At 42.5% G+C, this 26907-nt stretch overlaps 1 protein-coding gene across 1 annotated transcript in view; it reads left to right on the top strand.

The window, feature by feature from the left end:
* SUSD4 (sushi domain containing 4) overlaps window positions 1–26405 on the top strand; it is a 97995-nt gene extending 71590 nt beyond the window's left edge. The window contains exons 3-5 of the mRNA XM_049776592.1: window positions 2412–2624; window positions 20789–20962; window positions 26173–26405. Coding sequence (XP_049632549.1) covers window positions 2412–2624; window positions 20789–20962; window positions 26173–26390 — 605 coding nt within the window. The 3' untranslated portion in view covers window positions 26391–26405. The remainder of the gene's footprint in view (window positions 1–2411; window positions 2625–20788; window positions 20963–26172) is intronic.
* Window positions 26406–26907: the final 502 nt, after the last annotated feature.

The raw sequence follows: 26907 nt of genomic DNA, 5'->3' as shown, positions 1-26907 counted from the left end.
TCATGCTTCTATTACATTTCTGCTTTGGGGCATTCTAGACTGTAATAGGGTTGTGTACACTGCTGTTGCTAGTTTAACATATCGATGCAGTAATGGCTGTGTGTCTAAGGATCTTCCCTGAGATCTCCAGGCTCTGGAAGAAACTCTTAACATCCATCACTGTGGAAGTACTCAAAAACCTGCCACATGTATCCTCCCAATAAAAACTCAAACTGCCGAGCAATGATTTGCCTATACTTGAGGGTCCTATTCCCAGACAGGTGCTGAACCCCCTCAGTGATGTCAGGGTGTTCTGAGTGAATGATTATAGCAGGTGCAAGAGGAGAGTCTAGGTGGGGTCCACCATGTGAAAACATCCTCAGTTTGGTCAGTCTCAGCCCTGCTCAGACTGATACAGTAAGGGAGGCAGTTGTAGATACAGGCTGCCCCTCTGACCTTCCTGCCTGGCTTTTTCTCCCAGCATAGCACCTCAGCACTTGGCACAGAGATCACCTACCCACATCACTGGGCCTCCTGGGCCCCTCTGCCTCCTTAAGCTGTATAGCTTCTAGCAAAGTGGCTCTGGCAGTTTGTCCAGGGTCAGGCCATTTGGGGAGGGTTGCAAGTGAGTTGTCTATGAGCACACATGAGTTGGGCTGAGAATTAAAGATCTCAAAGAAGTGATGGTACAGGTAACTCAGTAAAGTATAAAAGTATAAGATCAGAAATGAGAAAACTTCAATCTAGAGTGGAATAAATGAAGAGTATGATAGAGATATACAAAACTCAATAGAAGGTGGGACCAGAGCAATAGGGGGTTGGGAACTTGCCTTGCACACATCCAACTTGAATTCTATCCTAGGGGTCCCATATGCACCTTGTGCATCTCTCCACCACTTCCACCTCAAGCACTACCAGGAGTAATTCCTAAGTACAGAGCCAGGAATTATTCCTGAGCATCACTGGTTGTGATGTGGTCTAAAAACAAAACCAAACAAACAAAAAGAAACAAGGAGGAAGGGAAGGAGAGAGGAAGGGAGGTGAAAATAAAGGAAGATTAGAAGATTATATATAGAAGGAAACAGAATAACATCATCTTGAGCTAAAAAAAAAATCAGTGAACTCCAAGATACAGGAAGCCTCTATAAAATAAGAGTTGGCAGAACAATCTGAAGAATAATAAAACATCTTGCATGCCAAAAAATTATGAGATGGGATCAGGAAGAACTGGGCAGAGGAGCACAGGCAGAGGACTTCTGCAAGAAGATCCTTAGGGAGGTTTGCAAATCTGAGCTTCATTGGGAAGCCAGGAGACTCGCCAAGAACCTCTGGGTGTGGGTAGATTCTGTCAGCATAAAAGCATTGTTCTTGGTCCCAGTTTGCTGAGATTGTGTAAAAGTGTGAGATATGATAGGATGCCCTAAAGCTGTAGGGTGATGTACCTGCATTTGCATATTTACCTGAAATCCCTTACTTATCCTCAGTTCCTTCAGCCAGCTCCTGGCACCCATGTTTCCTTCCAGGGTCTGACTTTTCCCCTCATCATAAACGTGTCCCCTCACTCTGGCATCTTGTTAGTTGACCAGAGGACTGAACTACTCCCACATTCCTGTTCTGTGGTATGGGTCTCCTGATGAACTTTGAAGCTCTGCAATGGCTTCTTCCTGCTTCCAGGTCACCACAACATGCCTCTAGCTCTCCTTTCAGAACGTTTATTACTCAGCACACATCTAGTAGTTCTGTCTCTGCAGGCTGAAGGGGTGCGAGTCAAGAAATCCATTGGAGGAGATCTGCCTGTGGGAGAGCTTGGATGCAGAGCTGTTCTCACAACACAGTGGTGATGCCACATAGAGGCTGTGATGAAGGACAACATACCAGAGGACAAACTTGGACTAATCTGGGTAGAGGGGATGAGGGTAGGGGAGGAGACATTCCCAGGATTGCCTCTCACACATGGTCACTTGTGGACTCTCAACCCTCTCCTGCTCACTCCTAACACTTACCCATTGCTTGAGCCAAGTACTAGTCAGAAAACTCTGTCTCTGCCCACCAAGTTCTGACTGCTGAAACCTTATCTATGTTTCAAGATGAGCCCAAAGTCCATTTCTTTTCTTATTGGCAGCCATTTTCCCTCACTGGGTCTCAGCACTTAGGTTTTATTTTCTGGTGCTTTTCTTTCCCTTCATTATCCACTCCTGAATTCCTGGAAGAGCTCCTTTGGTGTGGGAATCAAAGCTAATGAGCTCTTTTCTCGGCAAAAGGCAAAAGATAGAGTGCCGGATGGCTAAAATTTTGATAGCCATGGGTTGGTGTGGGCACAGTCTGGTATTCTCTGCACTGACATTGTTTCCATGATCCAGGACTTGCATTAAGGAAGACCCGGGGCACTAGAATCTATTCAAAGACACCTTCTCTTCTCTCTGTCATTATAGGGTTTGATGACCTTCAGGTGTGTGCAGATCCAGGCATCCCCGAGAATGGCATTCGCACTCCCAGTGCAGGGGTGTTCTTTGAAAGCTCGGTCACTCGATTTCATTGCCAGGATGGATTTAAGCTGAGGGGATCGACCAAGAGACTGTGTATGAAACATCTCAATGGCAGCCTAGGCTGGATCCCGAATGAGAAGCCCATCTGTGTGCAAGAAGGTAAAGTGCTTACACCCCTTCCCGCCCTGCCCTGTCTCAAGCTGCTCTAGAGCTCATGTAAGTGCGTAGCCTTTGCCCAGGGCTACTCTCTGTGCTTCAGGGAGAAATTTCTGTGATCCAGGCTGGAGCCAGTGATCCATTCAATTCCATTCTAGAAGTAATTTTCTTCCATCTCTGTCTCAATTACTATCTACTTTATCACCATTTTTGTCAATGCAGGCAAACAACTCTGATCACGTTAGGACTATCTATTGTTGGTCTGCCCACTCAGCACTTATATCCATGAAACTCAATAAAAAGTGCAGTAAATAGTGAGCATAAACTATATTTTGATATCTAAGATCAACTTTACTCAGGGGATCTAATCAGTTACTCCATGATGGATCTGTGTTGGATATGATTTCTTTATGGAAAAAATAGTGCAGATGATGACAGATGGGCTAGGTAGACATTTATTTTTATCAGTCATCCTTATGTTTATTGGTCCTGACAAGATATTTTCCTTCTAGCAATTATCCCAAATATATTTGATTTAAATGATGTTATAGAGAAATGATTAATATATACATTTGTTTTTATTTTATGCAGATACATTTTGAGTTTAAAGGAATACACTGAGGTTAACTAATTGGAATGCCAAGTTGTTGATTATGCATCTCTCAGGATCAGCAAGACTAATGTGGAAATAGTCATGAATCAAGAATTAATTATATTCCCAAATTTTCATGAGGCATAGAACTTGTATTTCATAAGGCTTATTAGAAATGAATTTTAGTTTCTCTTAATACCATTACAGATTTATTTTGGAATGAAGTTTTTATAAAGGTTGTATAAACAATTGTTCTGATTTAGTATGTATCTACTTTATGAAGTTTAGTTTCATTTCATAAGCATTTATTGGGGTCCTCTTTAAAGGAATTATAAAGGAGGGGTAAGGCGATATCTCATCCTGCTCTCTTTGCTTTTTATTTTCAAGATATTTTCAAAAATTCAAGTTTACTAAATAAATTATTTTTCCCTGTTTCATACCTATGGCCCACACCAGCTGTGATTTTCAAAAGATTCTGTGAAGTTGATTTGCTTTGTGAATACAGGCTTTCCTTCCACTACCTATTGCATAAGATTCTTCTGTGCTTCCACCCTAGAGAAGCTCAGGAAGGAACATCAGAGAACAGAGAAAACCAATAGTCTTCCTGAGTATTGCCCAGCAAAACAAGGCCCTGCAGCCAACCTGAATTTGAGCCACAACTCCCTACATGGTCCTGAGCACTGCAAGGAATAATCTGTATGCACAAAGCCAGGAGTAATCCCTGTGCATACCTTGAGTGTGCACTAACAAAACAAAAATAGAATAAAATACTATTTTGCCATTCCGAGTGGGAAAAGTTTCAGTCCCTTTTAGGTCAACTTCTTTCTCATCCCATTCCTAATTACATAATACATATTATTTCCAAGAAAAGGAGTAATGTCATGTGTAGCTCTCTGCATGCTTTAAAACTCTCAGCAGCCTCAAGTTTGCAGAAGAGGCACACACATGTAGGTGTGTGGAAGGCTGGAACAGCAGTGACTTTGTCATGAAATCACTGTTTCTGAAGAATATCAGGGAGCTCTGACTGCTAGTCTTGAGCCGTGTGCTCTAGCAATCATTTCAGAAAGATTGAAAGGCCCATCCATTCTAAGGTTATTTCTTTTCCCGGTGGATAGCTTTTTGGCGCTTCTTCAGCAGAGCTGTGTTAGAGTTTTGGTTGCCTGACGATGGAAAAAGTTATCCTTGAAAATGTCTTCTTTGTCCTGCGTAGGTTTGCAGGATGTGCTTCGAAGTCTATACCATAGAATTTATCAAGTTCTCACTGTGAAGAAGCTAGAACTTCCCTCTCACTTGTAAATGGCTTTTCTTCTCAACTCAGGATTTATGCCGTGCAGATCAGCATAGCTGTTGAATTCTTTTATTTCCCTTGTCAGGTAATCCATAAAAGGCTCATTTCTTTATGGTGATTATAGCTTCACACTAGTAAATGATCCTAGTTTTATTAAAGTTTAAAAGTACTTTAAGATTCACAGTGTCATTGAACAGACAAAACTGCCCTAGAAGAGGTGTATGACTCTCCTCATCATTGCCTGGTTAGGACACTGAGGCTCAGAACATCTCCCTGTCTGTCTGGGTGTCATAGCTGCAGAGTGAGCTATGGAAGCTTTGGGATTCAACGGCTCTGGAAGGTGAATTCAAGCAATGCTTTCTCCCCTTCTCATCTCTGTGACGCAAACCCTACACTCATCATTGACAGTCATACATGGTGACAGTCAATAGCCTCAGTGACCTAAAGGACTGAGAGAAGCCACAATACCTAAGCCCTTCAGTGGGGAGTTTTCTTTGTGGCCTGCACAGGAACACAGGAATAGCAAAAAACCCTTCTCTAGGTTCAGTGGCAATGTAAGGACAGTTGTAGTTAACTCTTGCCATTGTCCCCTGAGTTACCTTATATCTTTTATGCAATCAACTAGCACTGCCTGTAGTTCAGATTATTTTTGTTTATTTGTTTGTTTGTTTTTGTCATACCCAGTGATTCTCAAAGACAAATACTCATGTCTCTGTGCTCAGGCATCACTCCTGATGGTGCTCTGGAGACCATCTGGGATGTGGGGATCAAACCTGGGTCAACTGCATGCAAGGCAAGTATTCTACCCACTGTACTATTTCTCTGGCCCTATTCAGTGTAGATTTAAAAGAGAACAAGTTCACATTCTTGAAAATACCTTCTGACTACGCTGGGTTAAGGCACTTGTCTTTCTTACTATTGCCAGTTTGATTTTCTAAGACTTTATATGATTCTCCAGCTACTGCCAGGAATGATTCTTGGTACAGAACCAGAAGTAAGCTCTGAGCACTTGGGTGTGTCCCCAAACAAACACCTAATAATAAATAAAAATAAATTGTGAAGTCCAAGAATTTGGGCTTTAGAACTGCTGTTACCAGTCATAACTGAACCTCTTTGACACAAGAGCCAGAGATGCAGAAATGGCTTCTCCCCTGCAAGACTGTGCTACATGTGCCTGTGTGATACAGAGAAAATTTATGGTCCAGGCAGCTAGGTGGGGGTAAAGAGACCTTGGAGTCAGCCTCAGACTGATGGGACTCTTATGGAGTTGGTGTCACAGAAAGGCCAAAGTGACAGCCACAATGGTCCTTTCCAAACCACTTACTGAGGTCCACTGGGGTCTTTCCCTGAGCACTCTGTTCCTCTATGCCAGATCAGAAAAGGATGATCAGAAAAGGCATGTGGTGCACGAAGTGGGGTAAAGTCAGTACCATGACTCCCACACTGGTGCCCTTTCCTCTAGATGGGTAGAGGATAACCTCCTTCCTGGCAGACTGTCCTGGAGACTCTTCAGAAAGAACAGTACCTGAAACTTCCACCAATAGATTGTATTTCAGTTGTCTCTGACAGTGGGAGCTCATGTGAAGGGACTTCTAAAGGCTCCTAAGTCATTTCATCTCTAAGCCTCGGACTCTTGGACTCTACTGTCTGTTATTTTTTAAAATATATATATTTTTACTTGAATTTGCTTTTATTTATTTGTTGGGGCTTCCCAAGAGGTGTTCAAGAGGCCTTATGACTGCCCTGGTAATTTTTGGCCAGTCAGGCTGAGGATTCAGTACATTGGACTAGGGTGTGAATGCCAGGGCATCCTGGCAGTGTTGATTACCTCCAGGGCTGCACTTGGTGATGCTCTAGAGACCTTGTGATGATGAAGATTGAACCAGGGTCATCTTCATGCAAAGTGTATGCCTTAACCCTTGTACTACCTCTCCAACCCTGTCCTTTTTGGTTTGTTATTCTCTCAATATCTCCTTATCTGGTATGTCAAAAGGTTGTGGAGAGCCTGGGAGAGCGAAATGCTGGGTTTCTGTGCTTACCCCCTTTTTTGCCTCACTTCCTCACAGAATACAGAGGGAAATACATTCGTTCATTCAGCAAGCATTATTTTTAGATTCTTACTAAAATATTTTGACTCCCAGGGACCTGACAAAGATTGCTCTAAAATATGAATAATTTGATGTCAAGAAGGTTCTTTGAGATTCCTGGGGAGAAGGTGCCATGTGAGCTTAAGTATTATTATTACACTATAAATTTTTAATTAAAAGATTCAACTCAAACTATTGCTGGCAGTCAAGATGGCAAAAAAAAAAAACAAAAAAAAAAAACTCCTTGATTCCTGGAAGCGGGAGTGTAGGAAGTTTTCAGAAATAGGGTAATAGCACTCCCTCCTCAGTCACTCAGTCAAGCTGAGTTTGTCTTCCAGTTCCTGGGGCTTCAGTGAAGCCAGTGGCAGATTTCAGAAAGATGCATTAAGAATCCTTTGTTTCATTAGGACAGAGAAGGGAGCACTAGGAGGATGATAGCTGGAAATGATCACTCTGAATAAGAACTGGGTGCTAAAAGGAGAGAAAGTGTTAAGCAGGGTACCCCTTCAGTAACAATAATGCAACCAGGGTATCTAAAAGGGAAAAGAAGAAGGAAGAGTGAGTAAGCAAGTGAGAGAGTGAGAGAAGGAAAAGGTCAGCCATAGAGGAAGGCAAACTGGGGACAGTGGTGGCAGGAAATGTGCAGTGGTGAAGGAATGGGTGTTGGACATTGTATAATTGAAACTCAATCATAAATAGCATTGTAACTTTAAGTGACACAATTTTAAAAATGAGTTTTTTTTAAGTTATCCTCTTATATTTTAAAACATATTTCCAAAATAAGATGTTCATACAAATTATTTCAACTTCTCTACACATATGAAAATATGTCTGGAGAATGTATCCAGTTTTTCCATAACTTGTGGGGAACATATTCAGACTTTTCATACAGTGAATGAATTATGTGTGTGGGGAATGTATCTAGGTTGTTTCATAGAGTGAATAAATAAATCAAATAATTAATAAGTAAAATCTCAAAGACTAAGAAGAAAAAAATATCCTTTGCTTCTTTTATTGCCTTAAACCTGGGTTCTGAGAAATAAAGACCCGTGTCCTCAAGAGTCTGTTCACATTTCCACTTTGGAAGATGGGCAAGAGCAGAGGGAAGCTTCTATATATTGGGGACCACTGGCATGTCTGTTATTGTTTGTTTCTTTGGGGGCCACACCTGGTGGTGCTGAGGGTTTACTCCTGGTTCTGCGCTCAGCCATCACACCTGGGATTGCTAGGGATGGCCCCTACGTTGGCTGCATGCCAAGTAAAGGCCTTACTCTCTGTACTGTACTCTGACCTCCACTGGCTTGTCTTAGGATAGCTTTTAGTTAGTTAATTCGTTGAGAGGGTTGCGCTGTACTCAGCAATGCTCAGGGCTGACTCCAGCCTCTGTGCTCAGGGATTATTCCTGGTGTTTCTTGAAGGACAGTATGCAGTGCTCAGAGAACCTTATGCAGTCCCAGAAGTCAGACTAAGGTCAGCTGGGTGGAGGGACTCAAGTGTCTTGCCCCTCAACTCTCTCTTCAGCCCCTTTTTACAGGCTGCTTTTTACAAAATCAGTGCTGGTCTCCACTCCCCCCACCCACACACACACCCTTATCTGTGACTTATATGGGACTTTATCCTTATACGATTTCTTTAACTTAAATGGGTCATTGTCGTGAATGGATTAAGGGGAATGAGGTTAGACTGGGTCCTCTATGGCAAGGTAAGTGACAAAGGGTTTGTGTTGTCAAGAAGAGTTGGCAGCTGGCACCCCCACACACCCCCCACCACCACCACAAGGGCTAGCCAACTTGCACAGCAGAGCTTCCTCAGACTGTGTGGGGCAGTCTGGAAGGGACAGAGTAGCTGACCTCCTTTCTCGGCTGCCACTTGTCACCTGCCAGGTGTCCTTGGAGGACTGAGATTCTGCCCTCTGCCCCAGGCTCAGGTGGGGAGGAGATGCCAGAAGTCTCAATAAACATGCACAGACAGAGTATTCGCCTGGACCTGGGTAGGGATAGACATCAGTGTGTGCATTTAAAGGTCACAAAACAACAAGTCTTCGCAACCTCACACTCCCAGCTGATTCTGGAGATCCCCTGAAGCCTGTTTTTCACAAGCTGCTGAGAGAAATTACCCAGAATAAGGTTGTCTGCTTATGGAAAAAAATACCATACAGGGATACCCCTTTCGGGGCTCCTTCCAAAGCCAGCACAAATGAAATTCCTCTTTCCTCCTGCCAGTTTTAAGCAGTTTGAGACTGTAGTTGGCTCCCCAGATAGCACCTGAGAGGCTTTGGTTGCAGAGCTGCCTCCCCAGCCTGTGTTCCTGGGCAGGGATTGGATTCTGGCCTTTATTATATTGGTCTGACACAGCTGCTAAGAGACGGGGCCCGACCTTGTTAAAGCTGAGCCAGCCGCTGCATATGAAAAGCTGTCTTCAGTCCAGTCACATAGTGGCTGGCCTTGCATAGCCGCTAAGCAGGGGTCCCACTCAGCCTCTAATGAATGTGCAGGGCATCCCAAAATCTCTACCAACTCCTTTTTCTGTTTTCCATCTCAGGGGCCACTTCTTTCCTGAATTATGGACATCACTATCATTACTAAACATGGTTCTATTTTTTTGTTTGTTTTCGGAACCACACCCGGTGATGCTCAGGGGTTAATCCTGACTATATGTCCAGAAATTGCTCCTGGCTAAGGGGACCATAGGGGAGGCTGGAGATCAAACCAGGTCCATCCTGGATTTGCCCTGTGCATGGCAAACGCCCTACAGCAGCACTATTGCTCTGGCCCCTAAACATGGTTCTATTTTAAGTTTAATTTACTTTTTCTTTCTTTTTGAGTTTTGAGCACATTCTCTTGTATATTGGACCTCTTTCACTTTGTAAAGTCTCTCTACACCATAATGGTCATTGGCATTGTGTGCAAGGTGTTTTACAATAGAAGCTGGCCATGATTTGATCATTCTAATATTAATCAGAATTAAGTTCTTTTAGCAAGTTTTTTTTATAAACTGTTATGCTAAGGACACTTGTGAACATATGTCTTGATGAATATATCTCATGCTTTCTAATTTATATTTATTTTGGAGTCACACCCAGCATTGCCCAGGGCTTGCTTTTGGCTCTTTGCTCAGGGATCTCTCCTGGTGGTAATTGGGGAATCAATAGTTGGTACCAGGGATTCAACCTGGGACTGTTATGTGCAAGGAAAGCATGATACACACTGGGCTACCCTCCAGTCTCTATACACATACTTCTGTTGGGTTAGAGGTCTACCTGGCAATGATCAGGGGTTATTTATGGCTCTACACTCCAGAATTACTCCTGACAATGCTCATGGGACAAGATGCCAACAATCAAACCCTGGTCTGCTACATTTAAAGGAAACACCCTATCTATTTGCTGCATTATCTCTCCGACCCCATCTATGTGCATATTTCTAAGAATGGAATTGTTTCTCAGGATATGCCTAAATCCAGCATTATCAGGTACTTCAATTTTTTCAAATGGTTCTTTATCAATTCACACTTCTGCCAACAGAGTATATGAATACTTAGTTCTCCTTTCCAACACTTTGCTTGTCATATTTTAGCCATCTGGTTGGTATTGTGGTACCAGATGGGTGGTAGCTGATGGTTTAATGTACATTTATTTTCTGTGTAATGAGATTAAACACTCTTTTTTATGTTAACTGATGTACTTTCTTACTCTCTCTTAGGAAGTACTTGTTTGACTAACTTCAAGTTGTCTTTTTCTTATTGATTTTTAGGCGTTCTTTATATAAACTAGATACATGCTATTTGTGGTCATGTATGCTGCAAGTATTTCCTCTTAATTTCTGAGTAAATTTTATTTTCACTTTTAGCCAAAATGACGAATGGAAGATCTAATCTTCAATACCATCACATTTTATCAGTCTTTTTTCCTTTTATTTATGTTGGTGTTGCTTTTTGGGCTTGTCTTAAAACTCTTTCTACTTTAATATCATGAAGATATTCTCTGTGTTCTGATACATTATATTTTGTATCTTAGATTCAGATCCTAAATCCATCTGAACTTGATTTGTGTAAATAATGCATTCTTGCACCACTTATTCGATCTTTTTTTGTCTTATTGCCTTACAGTTCTACCTTTGTCATAAGAATAGGATGAAATAGGGTCAATGAGATAGTATTGGGGTCAAGCTACTTGCCTTACATGCTGCTTGACCCTATTGATCCCAAACATGGCTTATGGTCCCTGAGGATCATCTGAAGTGATCCTTGATCATAGTGCTAGAATAAACCCTGAGCACTACTGAGTATGACCCCCAAATCCAAAAACAAATATTAGGATGAGTTAATTGAGAACAGCAAATTGGAGTGGAGTAGGTAGACTGGAGCTGGTACTGGGATATCAGTGGATATCTAAGGCACTTGGTAGTGAGGTGAGGTAACATATACATTGGCCATAAATGTCAACCCCATACTACATTACCTTAGTTTTAAATAAATTTAAAGGACTTTTAAAAAGAAGATTAGGGTGTGCTCTGTCTAGTTTGGGCATCGCTGGTCTGTCCCACTAGACTCTCAAGTGTGTCAGTAGTTTACTGGGTTAATTACTGTGACTTTCTGATAAATCTTGAATTCCTATGTTGCTTTTTGCTACCTTTTTCTGTTTCTTGTTTTGTTTTTGAGGGAGCACTCAGGGGTTACTCTGGGTCTGCACTCAGAAATCACCCCTAGAAAGCAGGCATGGGGGTCCATCCAGCACGGGGATGCTGGATTCTAACCACAGTCTGTCTTGGATCTACTGCTTGCAAGGCAAACATCCTACCACTGTGCTATCTCTCCAGCCCCCCTTTTCTGTTTCTTAAACAGTCTTGACTCTTGGTCTTTGCATTTCCATATACATTTTAGAATCAACATATAAGTTGTTAAAACAAGTTTTATTTTTTTTTATTCTATTTATTTTGTGTTTGGCGTTCCTCTTTAGATATATATGGTCAACTTGGCCAGTGGTTTAGAGTTAGGGCCTGGGAATGTGACGCTGCTTCCATCTTGAGGTGCTGGAAACCACCGGTGATTCTTGGGAAAATTTGATGTGACAGAAATTTCTAGTCAGTGCTGAGGAGGCTCAGAGCTCCTCCCAGTGATACTTGGATAATTTGGCTGGGAGATTTAATGCAAAAGTGTTGCTTGGTCCCACTGATCTAGGGGTTACCTGACCACACTTGAGGTCCCAAATGGCCTCCAGGAACACCTTGTGTGCTCAGGAGATCTCCAGACATACAGTTGGTGATACTCAAGAGACCGTATAGTGTTAAAAATTGATCTGGGGTAGGCCATATGCAAGGCAACTGCCTTGACCCCCATACTATCTCTCTTAACCCCCATACTCTCTCAAACTTAAAAAGTTTAACTTATAGCATTAATTTCGAAAGCAAATAATGCTGTTATAGTTCTGTTTTGTCCAGGTTAGAAATAGGACTATTCCCTTATTTAGTTCTTTTGCTAAGAATTACAAAATTTTTTCTTAATATTTGATATTTTTCTGCACAAAGGTATTATATTATTTTTGGTAAATATACTCCTGAAAATTCAAACTTTGTCTACTGTTATTGATGATACATTTTTAAAATGTTGTTTTCATAATTGATGGTATGTAGAAATTTAGAAACTAATTGCTTTATTATATATTTTATTTGTGTAAATTATTTTGTATCTCATCCAACTATGTCATGTGTGACGAAAGCAACTTTTCCCCAGTGAAACAAGATAATTTTTATTGAGTGAAATTTACTTAGAAAAAACTAAGAAGGGAGCAGAACATTAGTGCAATTGGTAGGGCATTTGCCTTGCTTGCAGCTGAACTGGGTTTAATCCTTGGCACAAATGTCCCCCTGAGCCTGTTAGAAGTGAGCCTTGAGCTCAGAGTCAGAAGTAAGCCCCGAGATCCACTGAGTATGGCCCCAAAACAAATATAAGGGTAGAGAAAAAGAGGATTATATTTTCAAGAGAGAAGAAAGGGGGAAAAGGCAGAAATATGTGTTCAAAGGGGAACATGAGATTGATAGAACAAGCCAGAATATTAATGTTTTAAAAAAGGACCCTATGATACAAAGAGATTTTTAAGTTCTAGCTTGCTTCTGATAACAGCTGCAAAATCAGAAATCCCAAAACTACCCATTAACAGGCTTCATTGAAAGAACTGATGGGGCCAGAGAGATAGCACAGCAGTAGGGTGTTTGCCTTGCACATGGCTAACCCAGGATGGACCTGGGTTCAATCTCCAGTGTCTCATATGGTCCCCCGAGCCAGGACCAATTTCTTTTTTCTTTTTTGGATCTACATCCATTTATTGAAACCCAAGTAGCAATAGGACAGTGAGTCTCGGGGACAGTAGCCCATCCCTTCCTCCCTCCCTGTCCTCTGCCACCAAAAAATTAATTGCCCTCACCCTGGTAGTGCCTAGAACTCAGCCTCTCTGTCAGCAACCCACTCCATGGGTGCTTCCCTCAAGACAATTTGTCCCGAGGGAGGGGGCGTGAAGGAGTGATTTCTGAGCACAAAGCTCAAACCCCTGAGCATCACCAGGTGTGGCCCAAAAACTAAAAAAAAAAAGAAGGAAGGAAGGAAGGAAGGAAGGAAGGAAGGAAGGAAGGAAGGAAGGAAGGAAGGAAGGAAGGAGAAAGAAGGAAGGAAGGGAAAGAAAGGAAAGAGAAAGAAAGAAGGAAGGAAGGAAGGAAGGAAGGAAAAGAAAGAAAGAGAGAGAGAGAGAAAGAAAGGAAAGAAAGAAAGAAAGAAAGAAAGAAAGAAAGAAAGAAAGAAAGAAAGAAAGAAAGAAAGAAAGAAAGAAAGAAAGAAAGAAAGAAAGAAAGAAAGAAAGAAAGAAAGAAAGAAAGAAAGAAAAAAGAAAGAAAGAAAGAAAGAAAAAAGAAAGAAAGAAAAGAAAAGAAAAGAAAAGAACTGAATAACCAGAGAGATAGTACAAAAAGCAAGGCAGCAGCTTTGCATTCAGCCAAACTGGATTCCATCTCCAGTACCTCATCTGATTCTCGGCAGTACCAGGAGTTATTCCTGAGCTCAGAGCCAGGAGTAATCCCTGAGCAGTTAGGTGTAGCCAGACCCCATCCACCCTCCAAAAGAAACCAAATCAAAGAACTCAGTAAAACCACTATGCTTGTGATCATGTTTTATTACAGAAGAGTAGACCAACTTCAACCATGGCAAGGACCGAAGATGTTGCCAGCCACAGCTTCCAGCTAACTGTCCTTTCCCAGTGGAGCATATGGCAGTCAATGCCTGCTTCTCCCAGTAACATTGTGATAGTTGTCTCAGGGGTCTCAAACTCGATTTACCTGTGGGCCGCAGGAGGCAAAGGGGTGATCCTTGAGTGCAAAGTCAGTAGTAAGCCTTGAACATTGGGGGGTGTGACCCAAACAACTAAAACAAAACAAAAAAAGATTACTCTAGGGCAGGACCACAAAATGTTGTACGGAGGGCCATTTGCGGCCCGAGGGCCACAAGTTTGAGACCCGAGGGCCACAAGTTTGAGACCTCTGTAAAGCACTAGACAGCCAGGGACGAACAGCAGAGTGGAGGTTTAGAGGTTTGGCTAAGACACTTCACAGAGACATACATACCTGAACACTTTTGACTCAGTCTCTCCGAGAGAGAGAGAGAGAGAGAGAGAGAGAGAGAGAGAGAGAGAGAGAGGAGAGAGAGAGAGAGAGAGAGAGAGAGAGAGAGAGAGAGAGAGAGAGAGAGAGAGAGAGAGAGAGGAGAGAGAGAGAGGAGAGAAGCTGAGCTGATACCATTGGTCTTGGGTTCCCTGGCTCGATTCCTTTGTTTGCATCCACTTTCCCATGTGTCCTGAAGGCTCCAGTCAGTCTCTCATCTCAGCTAGGACATTCAGGTGCTGAGAGGTTATTTCCCAGGAGTGGAGAGCAGAGGCCAAACTACTCTTGAGGCAAAGATAATCCTTCTTCATTTCTACAGCAAACCTTTTTAGATGATAAATCAGCTCATGCCATGGCCTGTGCTTGACAAGGTCTAGTAGCTGCCATCACACTGAAATAAAGCCCAGATCCTCTGCACTAATAGGGACAGTCTGCCTGAGCCAGCCAGTTCCTTTCCATGATTGTTGTTCACTCTAACCCAGGCACACTGGTCTTTCATGTTTTAAAGGACTTGGGCCTCTTTCCTGACCTTTACACTAGGGCTTCCTTCTCCCTGAAATGTTTCCCCTCAAGACTCACACTGGATTGAATCCTTGTAATTAGGTCTCAGCTTAATCAATGTCATATTCTCAGGGGTGCCTTTCTTGTCTCTCCAAATTAAAGGTGCCCCCAAGTCTATCCTTATCATATTACCTTGTTATAGCAGAGTTCATTGCCTTTTATTTTCTAGCTCATTTAGCTGTTAATTTGTCTCTTAGTCTCCCTCTGTGCAAAGTCCCACACAACTTAGATTTTTGGCTTTCCTTCTATCCTCAGCCCCACAAATAGACTGGACCTAGAGTAAGTGCTCAATCGTGTAATGAATGAATGAGTGAACAGATAAATGAATACATAATAAAGTTTTCTTTTTACAAATAGTAACATGAATGCAAGTAGAAATCCTTCTAGCAAAACTTGCAACACTTTTAACATGCTAAGGTGAAATGTCAATCTCAAGCTGTATATCTTGTGTATTTGCATAATGGGGAACACTTTTGGGGCAAGATAGATGTTGGAATGTGGCCTTTATAAAGGATCAGGTTTGTTTAAGTCATTAAACAAAATCATAAATCAAATGCCTGATACAGTTGGTCTTGGGCTCCCTGGCTGAGTCCCTTTGTTTGTATCCACTCTCCCATGTGGCCTGAAGGCTCCAGTCAAACAGACTGTCCTCTCAGCTAGGAAATTCAGGTGGTAATTGTCCATTGCTATTTTTCAAATTGTCTAGTGCTATTCCCATTTAATTCTTAAGGTCCTGCTCTCTGAAAAGTAATCTGGTCATTAGTGTTTTCCTTAGATCAATGTTTAATACAGCCTATGGCCTTTGCCCTCTATTACTTTTTTACTGTATTTTAGTTCCATTCTTTCTAGAAGCTGAATATGAAAACAATGACAGCAGGAGAAAGGTACATGTTTTCTGGAAGGGAAGCCTTCGGGATTCTCTAAATTGCATCCTCAAAGTGCTGATTTATGCCTTCTATACCTATGTTTGGATTATTGACCCAATTTCTCCTGATACAATCATATATTAAGAGACCTTTATCCATAGTTCTTGGTAACAGTAGTTTTGAGGTTGCTCTTAAAATTTTTTCTGTCACCTGGTTGCACTTGTACTATAGAATTGTGTATTGTTTCTACATGAAGCTTCAGATTGAATGAAGATTATACCTGTATGTACAGATACTGTTGAGTGTGGCTTATTTCTTTTCACTGGAGAAAAGGTCCATTCTTATTTCTTGCAGCATGGATCAGACATACATTCACTCCAAAAATTCCCTTCTCCCAAATTCACCATCCTTTAATCATGGGATTCGACATTGTGGATCAAAAACTTTGAAAGACTCTTGATGGTGTTTTCCCCAGCAGGCTTACTTTTAGACTTTGTCCAAGATGCTCAGTTGCTACAAGGGGTAGGGAGGAGGAGATAGGGGACATTGGTCATTGGTAATGGGAATGTTGCACTGGTAAAGAAGGGTGATCTTTTTATGACTGGAACCAAACTACAATCATGTTTGTAATCAAGGTGCTTAAGTAAAGATATTATTTTTTTAAAAAAAAGATGTTCAGTTGAAGTATGGTTCTCCTGATCTGTATCTTGAGAGACTTTGAACTCCAATTTCTACCTTTTCTACTCCCCCATTTCCCCTTACCACCTTTTGGCTGATCTCTGGCTCTTTGCGCTTAGCAAACTAGTCCTTGTCCCTTCTCTCCTTCTGGAGACTCTGAGGAAATCCTTAATTACTGGGATCAGGAGACTGTGATTCCCTTTGAACCTGATGCCATGCATGGCATTGCAGGTGGCCCAGGTTCTGTTTAGATTGGGGGTCTAATTAACTAAGACTCCTAATTAGAAGTTTAAAACATCCTATCTCATTGGCCATTGGTGTACCACTTTTTTTTTCTTTCTTGTTATTGGGCCACACCAGCAACATTTAATGATTATTACTGGCTCTACATTCAATAATTACTCATGGTGGTGTTTGATGAATTGAACTCAGGTCAGCTGCATGCAATACAAATACCTTACCAGCTCTATTATTGCTCCAAGCCTTGGTGTTCCACTTTTTCATTTTGTTGAATTAATTTTGGATTGGGGGCCATTTCTAGCAGTTCTTGCCAACTATCTCTGGCTCTGTGCTCAGTAGTGAACCCTGACCATGCTCAGAGCAACATATGTGGTGCTGGGGATTTGAATTGGGGTTAACAATATGCAAGCCAAGCATCTTAGCCCCATACTACCTGCCCTTTTTTCATTTTTATAATTGTGGCTCCTCTTCCCATTGTTCCAGCTTTTATTTATTTTTAGCCATTTTTATTAAGGTACTTGTATTCACAGTACTGTTAATATTTTTCAAACATGCATCATTATTTTTTTTGTTTGTTTTTGGGTCACATCCGGCAGTGCTCAGGGGTTACTTCTTGCTCTAGGCTCAGAAATCGCCCCTGGCAGGCACAGGGGACCATATGGGATGCCAGGATTCGAATCACCATCCTTCTGCATGAAAGGCAAACGTCTTACCTCCATGCTATCTCTCTGGCCCCAAACAAGCATTATTCTTATACCATACCTATACCAGAGTTTATATGCTTTCCCATCAATGCCCCAAGAACCCCTCTTAACAACTTACCACCATGTAAGTTCAGTTCTATAGACAAAATATTCAGTCATATGGGAGATTTCTCTCTCTTCCTTTATTGTGGAGGTAGTGACACCTATAAATACATACATGAATGATCAGAAATTCCACAAAATTGCAAATCAGTGATGAGTTGATAAAGTAAAAAATTTCAAAATAATACATTTTAGAGGTATATTATAACCAGTAAGTATTATCACCAATAAGTTATAAGTATTATCAATTATTCTACACTGATACATTTTAAAATATACACAAAATAGACAAATTTTAAAGCAAAATTTACTGAGTTAAGAGAATTAAAATGTAAGGGCAAAATCAAAATAGGTTGATAAGTGTATAAAAGTATAATTTATCCAAAGAAAAAGAATATTGACTTTAATATTAGAAAACATTATATAGTTACTGCTTAACTGCATTAATAAGTAAAGGATTTTAATAAAATATCAATAGTTTAAAAATGATCAGACATAGAAAACTCAATATAAATGAAATGTTAATTCACTATTGAAAATATAAAGTCCCTTAGCAAGCTAATAGCAAACATACCTCTCTTAATCTAGTAGACGGTAGCCATAAGCGCTGAGTGAGAGCCATACTTAATGCCCATGCTAGTTTGTTTTGTCTTTTAAAGAAATTCCTTTAATCCTCTTGCAGAACTGGCTTCAAGGCTATGACTTTCCTAAGCTGTTGCCAGTCATGAAACTCTATCAGTCCTTCAAATCTGAATGAGATTCTAGTAAGATTCAGCGTATTTTTGGTGCGGTGTTCATTTCATTGAGTTTTTGAACTCTATCCCTCCATTCTCTTCAGGCTTGTAGAGTCTCACTTGATAGTCTCATTTGATATGCTTTGCTTTGTATGTAAATTCTTTTATGATCTTTGTTTTTAATATTCTCTCTCTGTCTTTGATTTCTCACTCTGAGTAGAATGTGTCTTGGATGGAGTCTTCCTATTTAAGCCTATTTTCTTGTATTCAGTTGCTTGTATTCCTCAACTCTAGGAAATCCTTATCTATAAACTATTGGTTCTTTATCAGATTTGCCTTCCTGTTCCTCAGAGACTGTGATGATTCTTATATCGTTCATCTTGAATTCACTCCATATTTCTCTAGTGTGCTGTTCATTTCTTTCAGACTTCTTTCCAACTTCTGTGTTATTTTCTAGAGGTTTCTTCCATCTCACCTCTATCTCATTGGAGTTCCTTGATCCTTTTCTCAGCTGCTGTTTATTCTTCTGCTTGTAGTTTTCTGATTTTGTTGCACTTGTACATTCTTGTTCTTTGCTGACTAACCATGCCTTTACTTCTTCTAACTCATTAAATATCCTCACTATAGTGTCACTGAAATTATGCTCTGAGGATTTACAGAGTGAGTTGGTATTGCATTAGTCTTCTGTGTTATTGTTTTTGCTCATGGAGCTTGTTTGAGTTTCCACATGTCTTCCCCATTGGGTTTGCTACATTCTTGCTGTAGTTAGTCCTCCTGGTAGAATCATAAGGGACTAGGCTGGAGTTGCTCTTTTTCTTTCTATGTCCATCTTTACCCAGTGAAAGGAAGCATAATAAATTTGATGAGTCAAGCTGGCCACACTTATGGCCACACACTTCAGGGGATATAGTGCTGGGCCTAGGATGACAGGTATGGAAGCTGCCGGGACCTAGATGAAAAGGAGGGGAATCTGTCTAATTTCCAAAAGGGGGTTAGAAATGTCAGTTAGCAGACAATCACCTCTATTGTCACAACTTAAAAAAAAAAAATAGTAGATGAGCCCCAGTCCATACATCTGTTTACAGATCAGTGATTCCTAACTTTTGCAATGACTACAGACTTCTGCTTGGCAACCAAAAATCACTGTCATAAACCATCATGCAACACTCTAGCTATGGAAACCAGGCTTGCATGGTTCTGCCTTTGATGGCCAGTGCCCATATGCGCCCATTGCCTGCAGAATACTCAATCCTTCGATATGTCTCTCTAGAGCTGGCCACCTTCTGAGCATACTGACCAATTCCTGAACAAGTCTTGAGCCAATCATGGAAATTGTTGTTTAGGCCTATCAGTGACTGCCACAGAATCTTATTTGCAGTCCAGACTTTATGGATGGCTGACTTGGTAAATGTGTTTCTGTTTGCTGTAAATAATTTCAGTGTCATGACACTGAATAAATATAACTCGGCATTTTCCTGTAAGAGGAAGGTTGTGGTAGAGTGGAGAGAGTTGCTAGCTCTCTTATGAGCTCAGTTAGGATGATTCAGAGCAGATGTGGAATGGGATTCAGTTATGCCAGTAGAAACACTAGTGGTTCAATATGAATAGTGAGAATACCCCTTTCCACAGCTCAAAACACAACTAGAGAGGGATCATGGAAATTGAGCATGATTCTCCCACCAGGACTTTGTTAAAATCTGGAGGCAAAGGGAACTCTGAGGAGTCTACTGAGGGGAAGGTTCATTGCTCCAAAGCCTAGCTGTGAACTGGGTGTTTACAGGCAGAACACCCCACCGCACCCTGCTTCACTAGATGTGTATAAAGGTGTGGGGGTGGGGGGATGACTTATTGGAGAGAATCCAGCAGGACTCCAGGAGAAAATGTTTGTGCTCTGGAGCTCTGGTTTTGGAATCCCAGTCATTCCTCAAGGTTCTTCCTAAGGGTGCTTTCTAAGGCCCATCTGCTCTCTGCTCCTTCCCGCTCATCAACATTGGGTGTCAGAGCACAGAGTCACAGAACTGATGAGTCAGAGATTACAGAGACTTGAATGTCAGGGTCCACATTAAGGAAGGGTCCTTCCTTCCTTCCTTCCTTCCTTCCTTCCTTCCTTCCTTCCTTCCTTCCTTCCTTCCTTCCGTCCTTCCTTCCTTCCTTCCCTCCTTCCTTCCCTCCCTCCTTCCTTCCTTCCTCCTTCCCTCCTTCCTTCCCTCCCCCTTCATACCCTCCCTCCTTCTTCCCTCCTTCCTTCCCTCCCATCCTCCTTCCCTCCCTCCCTCCTTCCTTCCCTCCCCTCCTTCCTTCCCTCCCTTCCTTCCCTCCTCCCTCCTTCCCTCCCTCCCTCCTTCCTTCCCTCCCTCCTTCCCTCCTTCCTTCCTTCCTTCCTTCCTTCCTTCCTTCCTTCCTTCCTTCCTTCCTTCCTTCCTTTCCTCCCTCCCTCCCTTCCTCCCCTCCCTCCCTCCCTCCCTCCCCCCTCCCCTCCCTCCCTCCCTTCCTTCCTTCCTTCCTTCCTTCCTTCCTTCCTTCCTTCCTGCCTGCCTTCCTTCCTTCTTCCTTCACTCCCTTCTTCCCTCCCTTCCTCCCTCTCTTTTTTCCTCCCTCCCTCCCTCCCTCCCTCTCTACCTCCCTTCCTTCCATCCTTCCCCAGAGTAATGGTGATTTCTCCATCCTTGCAGATTGCCGTATTCCTCAGATCGAAGATGCTGAGATTCATAACAAGACATACAGACATGGAGATAAGTTAATCATCACTTGTCATGAAGGGTTCAAGATCCGATATCCTGACTTATACAACTTGGTCTCATCATGTCGTGATGATGGGACATGGGACAACTTGCCCATCTGTCAAGGTAGGAGTCATGAGCATCTGCATCTCAGACATGCACCTCTCATGTCCCTTCATAGACTAATATTCCCAGACCTACATGGAACTTGTGTTTCCAGACTTCCATTCCATTTCCAAAATAAAACATCACACAATGCCCCTTGGAAATCCCCTTCTGCTAAGGGAACAGAAAGAAAGTATAGCCATTGTACTTGAAGCTACTGCTATCCCTAGATTGTTCCAATACCCCCCACCTGGGATTGGCGTCCTCACTTGGGAAAACACTGCAGAGTCTGTTCATTTCCTCTACTAACAGAATAGAGGGAAGAGAAGAGAAGCAAAGCCCCAGTTTCTTCTTCTTGATGACCCCACAAACTCTTCTTAGAATTTCCTCATTATACCCTGGCATTGTCTTCCACATTTTACACTGTGTGCGTGTGCACACAATGCACATTTTGGTTTATGCCCTGAATTGAACCCAGCTCTTCAAACATGTAAAGCATGTACTCTGCCTCTGAGCTTCTTCCTAGTCTTACCTCTTTGTTGTAGTTTCCTATAAAACCAATTTTAGAGTATGAATGGGAAATACCTTGTTCTTTACCATGTGCGATGTTTTATTTGCTCTTAGAAACCAAAAGTAGTTTAAGAATTCAGATACTTGTAACTATGGCTTTGAACACAATGATGAACTATTATATATTTAATACTCATTTCAGTAGTGAGGAAATACATTTCCACTAATCTTCCTGAGACTTATTTTCTCTTAATAGTGTTATCCCTTTTTATAATGCATGAGGAGGAGAAAAGTAATCAAATTCAAATTTCATCCAAGCCATATGAATTTATTTGTCTTCCTGCCGTTTTTAAATTTGCCAGGGCTGGCATAGAAGGACCCAGTTTTTTTTTTTTAAATAAGCCCTTGAATTTACATTAATTCTTATTTTATTTTTTGGCATGTGACTTCAACCACAGAACTAAAAGATTGATGCCTGATGCATAATTGGGGGAAGAAAGTACATGGTCTTTAGAAGAACTGAGCATTTAAAGTTGAGAGGAGTGTTAACTTTGTGCTTGGAAATCATCACCGACAGGCTCCAGTATTGCTCTGCATGCTTCATAGCTGAAAACCAATCATCTTTTGCAAGAGCCAGAGGGTCCTGACCCCTTGAAAAAACAAAGGCTTAGGGATTACGGCATAGGCAGTATCCACCTGTGTTTCTCCCCCAGAAACTTCCTATGCTGTCCAGCAGGCTATAGATTACATTTTTTAATGAGACATGTGATGTGTTTTTACTTTCCACCAAAATCAACTGCTGGCTCTTATGGAGGAATATTTATTGTACTGAACTTTACAATAAACTTTACACTGATTGGTTCCAGTTCTGCAGCACTCTCAGAGTAATGGTGGAGGAAATCACTGCAGACACGGGCTACTTCTGAAGCCCATTTTCCCACTTACTTTTGGTTTTTAGGCCCCTTTTCGATTTCCTTTTATGTCACATAAACACAGCATGCTGCCTAAAGGGTTTCCGTTGCCCCCAAGGATTTCTCTGGTGGTGTCATTCTCCATCTTTGAATTCGGATCCTTCTCCATATTTGGGGTGTCGTTGGCTGGAGATCAGTTACTAGCTCTCCCTTTGTTCCTCCAGAGTCTCCCCTCCAGGACTGCTCACCCATATCTCTGTCACATCACATTGCTACTTCTGCACCAACCACAGAGCCTGGGCTGCCATTCTTTAAGAGGCCTGTTTCTTCCAAGAGTATTGGAAGCTGCCTGCCTCCTGCCTCCTGAGAGTCTGCAGTCCCTCTAGAGAGATCCCTGGCCTGCATGCTGTGTTCTGCCCTGCCATCAAGGCAGAAAGGGAGACGAGCTGCTTGGCGTAGCTGGGCAGCAAAGATCAGGCTGCCTTAAAACAGCTTGACATCGCCTGAGCCCCCAGAGAGAGTATAATTGGCCCTTAGAGTGACATTTCATCCTGCAACTTTTATTTGCACCTGTAGATCCAGGGGCTAAAGCCCAAGGAGCCTTTTCTCTATTATCTCGAAGTGCAAATAGAAATCACATTGAACGATTGAGTGGAAGACAGCTTTCTACTGTTGGATTTAAGCCAGGCTGTCTGAAATCTTCTCCCAGTGACTGTAGGACTCATAATCCCCCTTCCTTTGGGGTGAAGGGGGGAGTGGGACAGCAGTCCAAGGTCATTCTTTCCCATGGTATTTGTGATTCAAAGAGTCTTCTGATTACTGTGCTGAGAGTTACTTGATTTGAGGGGATCCACTTTATCTTCATGGGGAACTGAGAACTGTACCTTTCTTAGGAGGGAGAGAATGTTAGATATCAGGCTAGGGCTGGAGCTATAGTATAGTGGGTAGGGTGTTTGCCTTGCACAAAGCCGACCTAGATTCCATCCTCAGCACTCCATTTGGTCCCCCGACCACCACCAGAAGTGGTCACTGAACACAGAGCCAATAGTAAACCCTGAAAACTGCTAGTTGTAGCCCAAAAACAAACCAACCTACCAAACCCAAAAAAGACTATCATGATAACTTCTATCAACTACTATCAAGAATTCTTATTCTTCTACCTGTTCATATCAATTGGCTCCTTTTTCTTAGTTGTTAGTGAGATTTATCTTTCACATTCACTTTTCCTAGACATAATATCAGGTTTCATTTTAGAAAACCAATAAACAAATTAAAAAACGTTGGCACCAGGAGATAGTTAGGTTGTTAGAGCACATGCTGTGAGCCTGAACCAGGTTTGATTCCCAGCACCTTGTGATTCCCCTGAGCATCACTGAATGCAGCCTTGGAGGTCCCAAGCACCTCCAGGATGACCTTGATGGACCCAACAACTGAAGATTCAAGCAGCTTCACATCCTTGGACTCTTGCATTGAATGGTTGAGCAAGAATTGTTGATGCAACCACATTAGGCCTTTCGCTCACTGCTGGGTGCCTGCCTACCCCCCAAAATATAATTGTTGAAGGCTAGAAGGGCTGCCTAAAAGGATGGCCAGGCACTGTGCATTTGGGGTATGGTTCGTCCAAGTTTTGGCTGTCCCTGTTGGGCTCTGCAGCACTAGAGCACAAAAGTGTAGAGCCTTGTGCCTGCTCAGCCCCATCAGCTGCTCATAATTCTGTACTCAGAAGCCTGTCTTGTCATGGCCTGGTCTCACCCTGATACACAGCCACCACCCTGTTGAGGGTGTTAGCAGAGGTATATAGCTGAACTTCCAGATCTTAGATTCACGGTGTCTAATCCAGCCAGTCTCATAGGAGATTCGGGTCTCTGCAGTGAGCACGTGATCTCATTTGTCCAGAGCAATGGGAAGAGAAGGTGAGCATCTCCGTTATACATGATTTATTTCACACGCAATCAGTTTTCCCCAGGGAAGGCTCCAGCTCTACCAGGTCACGAGTCCCTCCACTGAAACTGCTGAAGCCTGCACAAAAGTCCGTGCTCCTGATGGGTGAAGGCCATGCCAGATAGAATTCCAGACCCCCAGGAAAGACTTGCAGATGGCAAAGCAACTGCTGTCTCCCAGAAGCAGGAGTGTGGGAGGGAGGCCTCGCGTCTGTTCCAGAAGAACACAGCTCTGTGTGCAGGTGCCGACTCGTGCTGACACTGCTGCTCAAAGCCTGCTCCCCAGACCATAGCCAACCAGCACACAGAAGCCCTAGCCCTGGGCAGCATCAGTAGAACAAATCTTCAGGCTCTCATTCAAACCTGCTCAACCCACCAGTTTGCTGCAGCTTGAGTGTGGGTCAGAGAGCCTCTATGTTCCAAAAAGCCCTTCTCTGGGCCATGCTCTGGTTGGATTTTTTCTTTTTGGGTTTACTTAATATTTGGACCACACCTGCTTGTGCTCAGTACTTCCTCCTAGCTCTCTGATCAGGAGACCTCATGTACCAGAGTCAATCCTAGCTCGCTCACATGGGAGATAAGCTTTACCCACTATATTACCTCTCAGACCCTCATTCTCAGGTTAGAGATTATGCTGGGGACCTCCTGCCCTATTCCTCATGTAAATAAATGTGGAACTCTACAGAGTCCAGTTTGTGTCTTTGCCTTCTCAAGTTACCCACCCACTGCAGTTGGTGTTTCCACCAGCTCTCTGTGATGTCTCAGTGGTTTTTCAATCCCCAGGCACATTAGGATGACTTTAAAATTAGGGAGCTTTGAGGGGCCAGAATGGTAGCACAGCAGTAGGGCATTTGCATTGCAACTTGACTGACTCAGGACAGACACAGGTTGATTCCCTGCATTCCATATAGTCCCCCAAGCCTGGAGCAGTTTCTGAATGCAGAACCAGAATAACCCCTGAGCACTACTGGGTGTGACCAAAAAGAAAATAGGGAGCTTTGGAAAAAAAAAATAGCATTATTCCAAGGTTCTCAATCAACCCTGTAAATGATTCTCTCAGGTTCTCTACAGGCAAGGCTGGAACCACCAGTGAGGCCCTCTCCTTCCTCAAATCCAGTCTCCCCTAAACTCTTTGCAAGCCTAAACGCAAATTCCCCCATTTATAGTAGCCCATTGATAAGGGAGTCCAGTGCTTCTCAGAGTAAAGTGCTCTTTCCTGGTGACCAGTAGACAGACAACTGCCTGTCTGTAGTGCCAGTGAGTGCGGGAAGGACTAAGCAATGCCCACTACCATGTTGTTACAGGGGTTCTGAGTTTAGCTATATTGTTTTTTAATATTTTAATTTTCATATTTTGTGCTGTCTTTAATAATGACCATTTTATTCCATAATAACATGCACAGCATTTCCCATAAACATTGCATGATTATAAAAAAATATCACTACATCTTCATTGTTAGTTCATGTCCTTTATTTTCTTTTAGGTTTGGGCCCACACGCACCAGTGCTCAGAGGTTACTACTACTCTCAATTCACTGCTTAGGGATCCCTCCTGGGGGAACATGTAGTGCCAGGGATTGAACCTGGGCATCTTGCATGCAAAACCTGTACTCTACCTTCTTGAGCCATCTCTCCAACCCCAATTCATATCCCTTCAAATGATATGACACCCTACTTGAAGGAGCATGCCATTCCATATGGCTCTTGGGGCTATTCCTGGCTCTGTGCTTAGGGTTGAATACCCGAGGTGTCTGGGAACCATGTAATACTGGGATTGGAATTACCATAATCCAAGAATTTGGAGCTTTGCTTGCCTCTATGATGTGCAGAGGTGACTCAGAGTCTGGTGCCCCTTTGTTTCCCCTTTGCAGGTTGCCTGAGACCCCTGGCCTCTTCTAATGGCTATGTCAACATCTCAGAGTACCAGACCTCCTTCGCGGTGGGAACTGTCATCTCCTACCACTGCTTTCCTGGATTTAAACTCGAGGGGTCAGAATACCTTGAATGCTTGCACAACCTTATCTGGTCATCCAGTCCACCCCGGTGCCTTGCTCTGGAAGGTAACACATCTCATTCTTTTGGAAGTTGACTTTAAGATGATTAAAGAGGCTGTTTTACTGCAAAGTAAAGAACTGAGAATCACCTCTGTCCCCCAGGCATGCCGTGGTGGTCCCTTTTCCCATCCCCCACAGTAACAACCATATACCTAACTGGTTTCCCCTCCCCATAGGCTTCAAGGGAAAGAAAGTGGATAACAGAAAAGTTTAGAGCATCAAAGGTTAAGCTGCAAAATATTGCCAAGCTAAATGAAATGTCCTCAAGAATTAATTTTCGCGGCACCAAATGCAAACAGATTGTATTGTAGTATCATTAATCTCACCCCTTGTTTTATTGTCGTGTCAGTGTTTCTTCCTATTCTCATGCATTTTTCGGCTTCTCTGTAAATGCTTTTGCTGCAAGCTTATACTCAGAAGGCTGAAACCAAGAGCTCTGTCCTCCCTGCTTTTGTTAAGTAGTTGTGATTATTTTAGAGTGTGGCTCGCCAGAGACCAATAAGCAGTAGTTTGGAATCAGGGGGAAGACAGGGCAACTATTTCCATTCTCGG

The sequence above is a fragment of the Suncus etruscus genome, chromosome 7 (genome assembly GCF_024139225.1).
Source record: "Suncus etruscus isolate mSunEtr1 chromosome 7, mSunEtr1.pri.cur, whole genome shotgun sequence".
NCBI classification, from domain to species: Eukaryota; Metazoa; Chordata; class Mammalia; order Eulipotyphla; family Soricidae; genus Suncus; species Suncus etruscus.
This window is presented reverse-complemented; position numbering and strand designations above follow the sequence as displayed.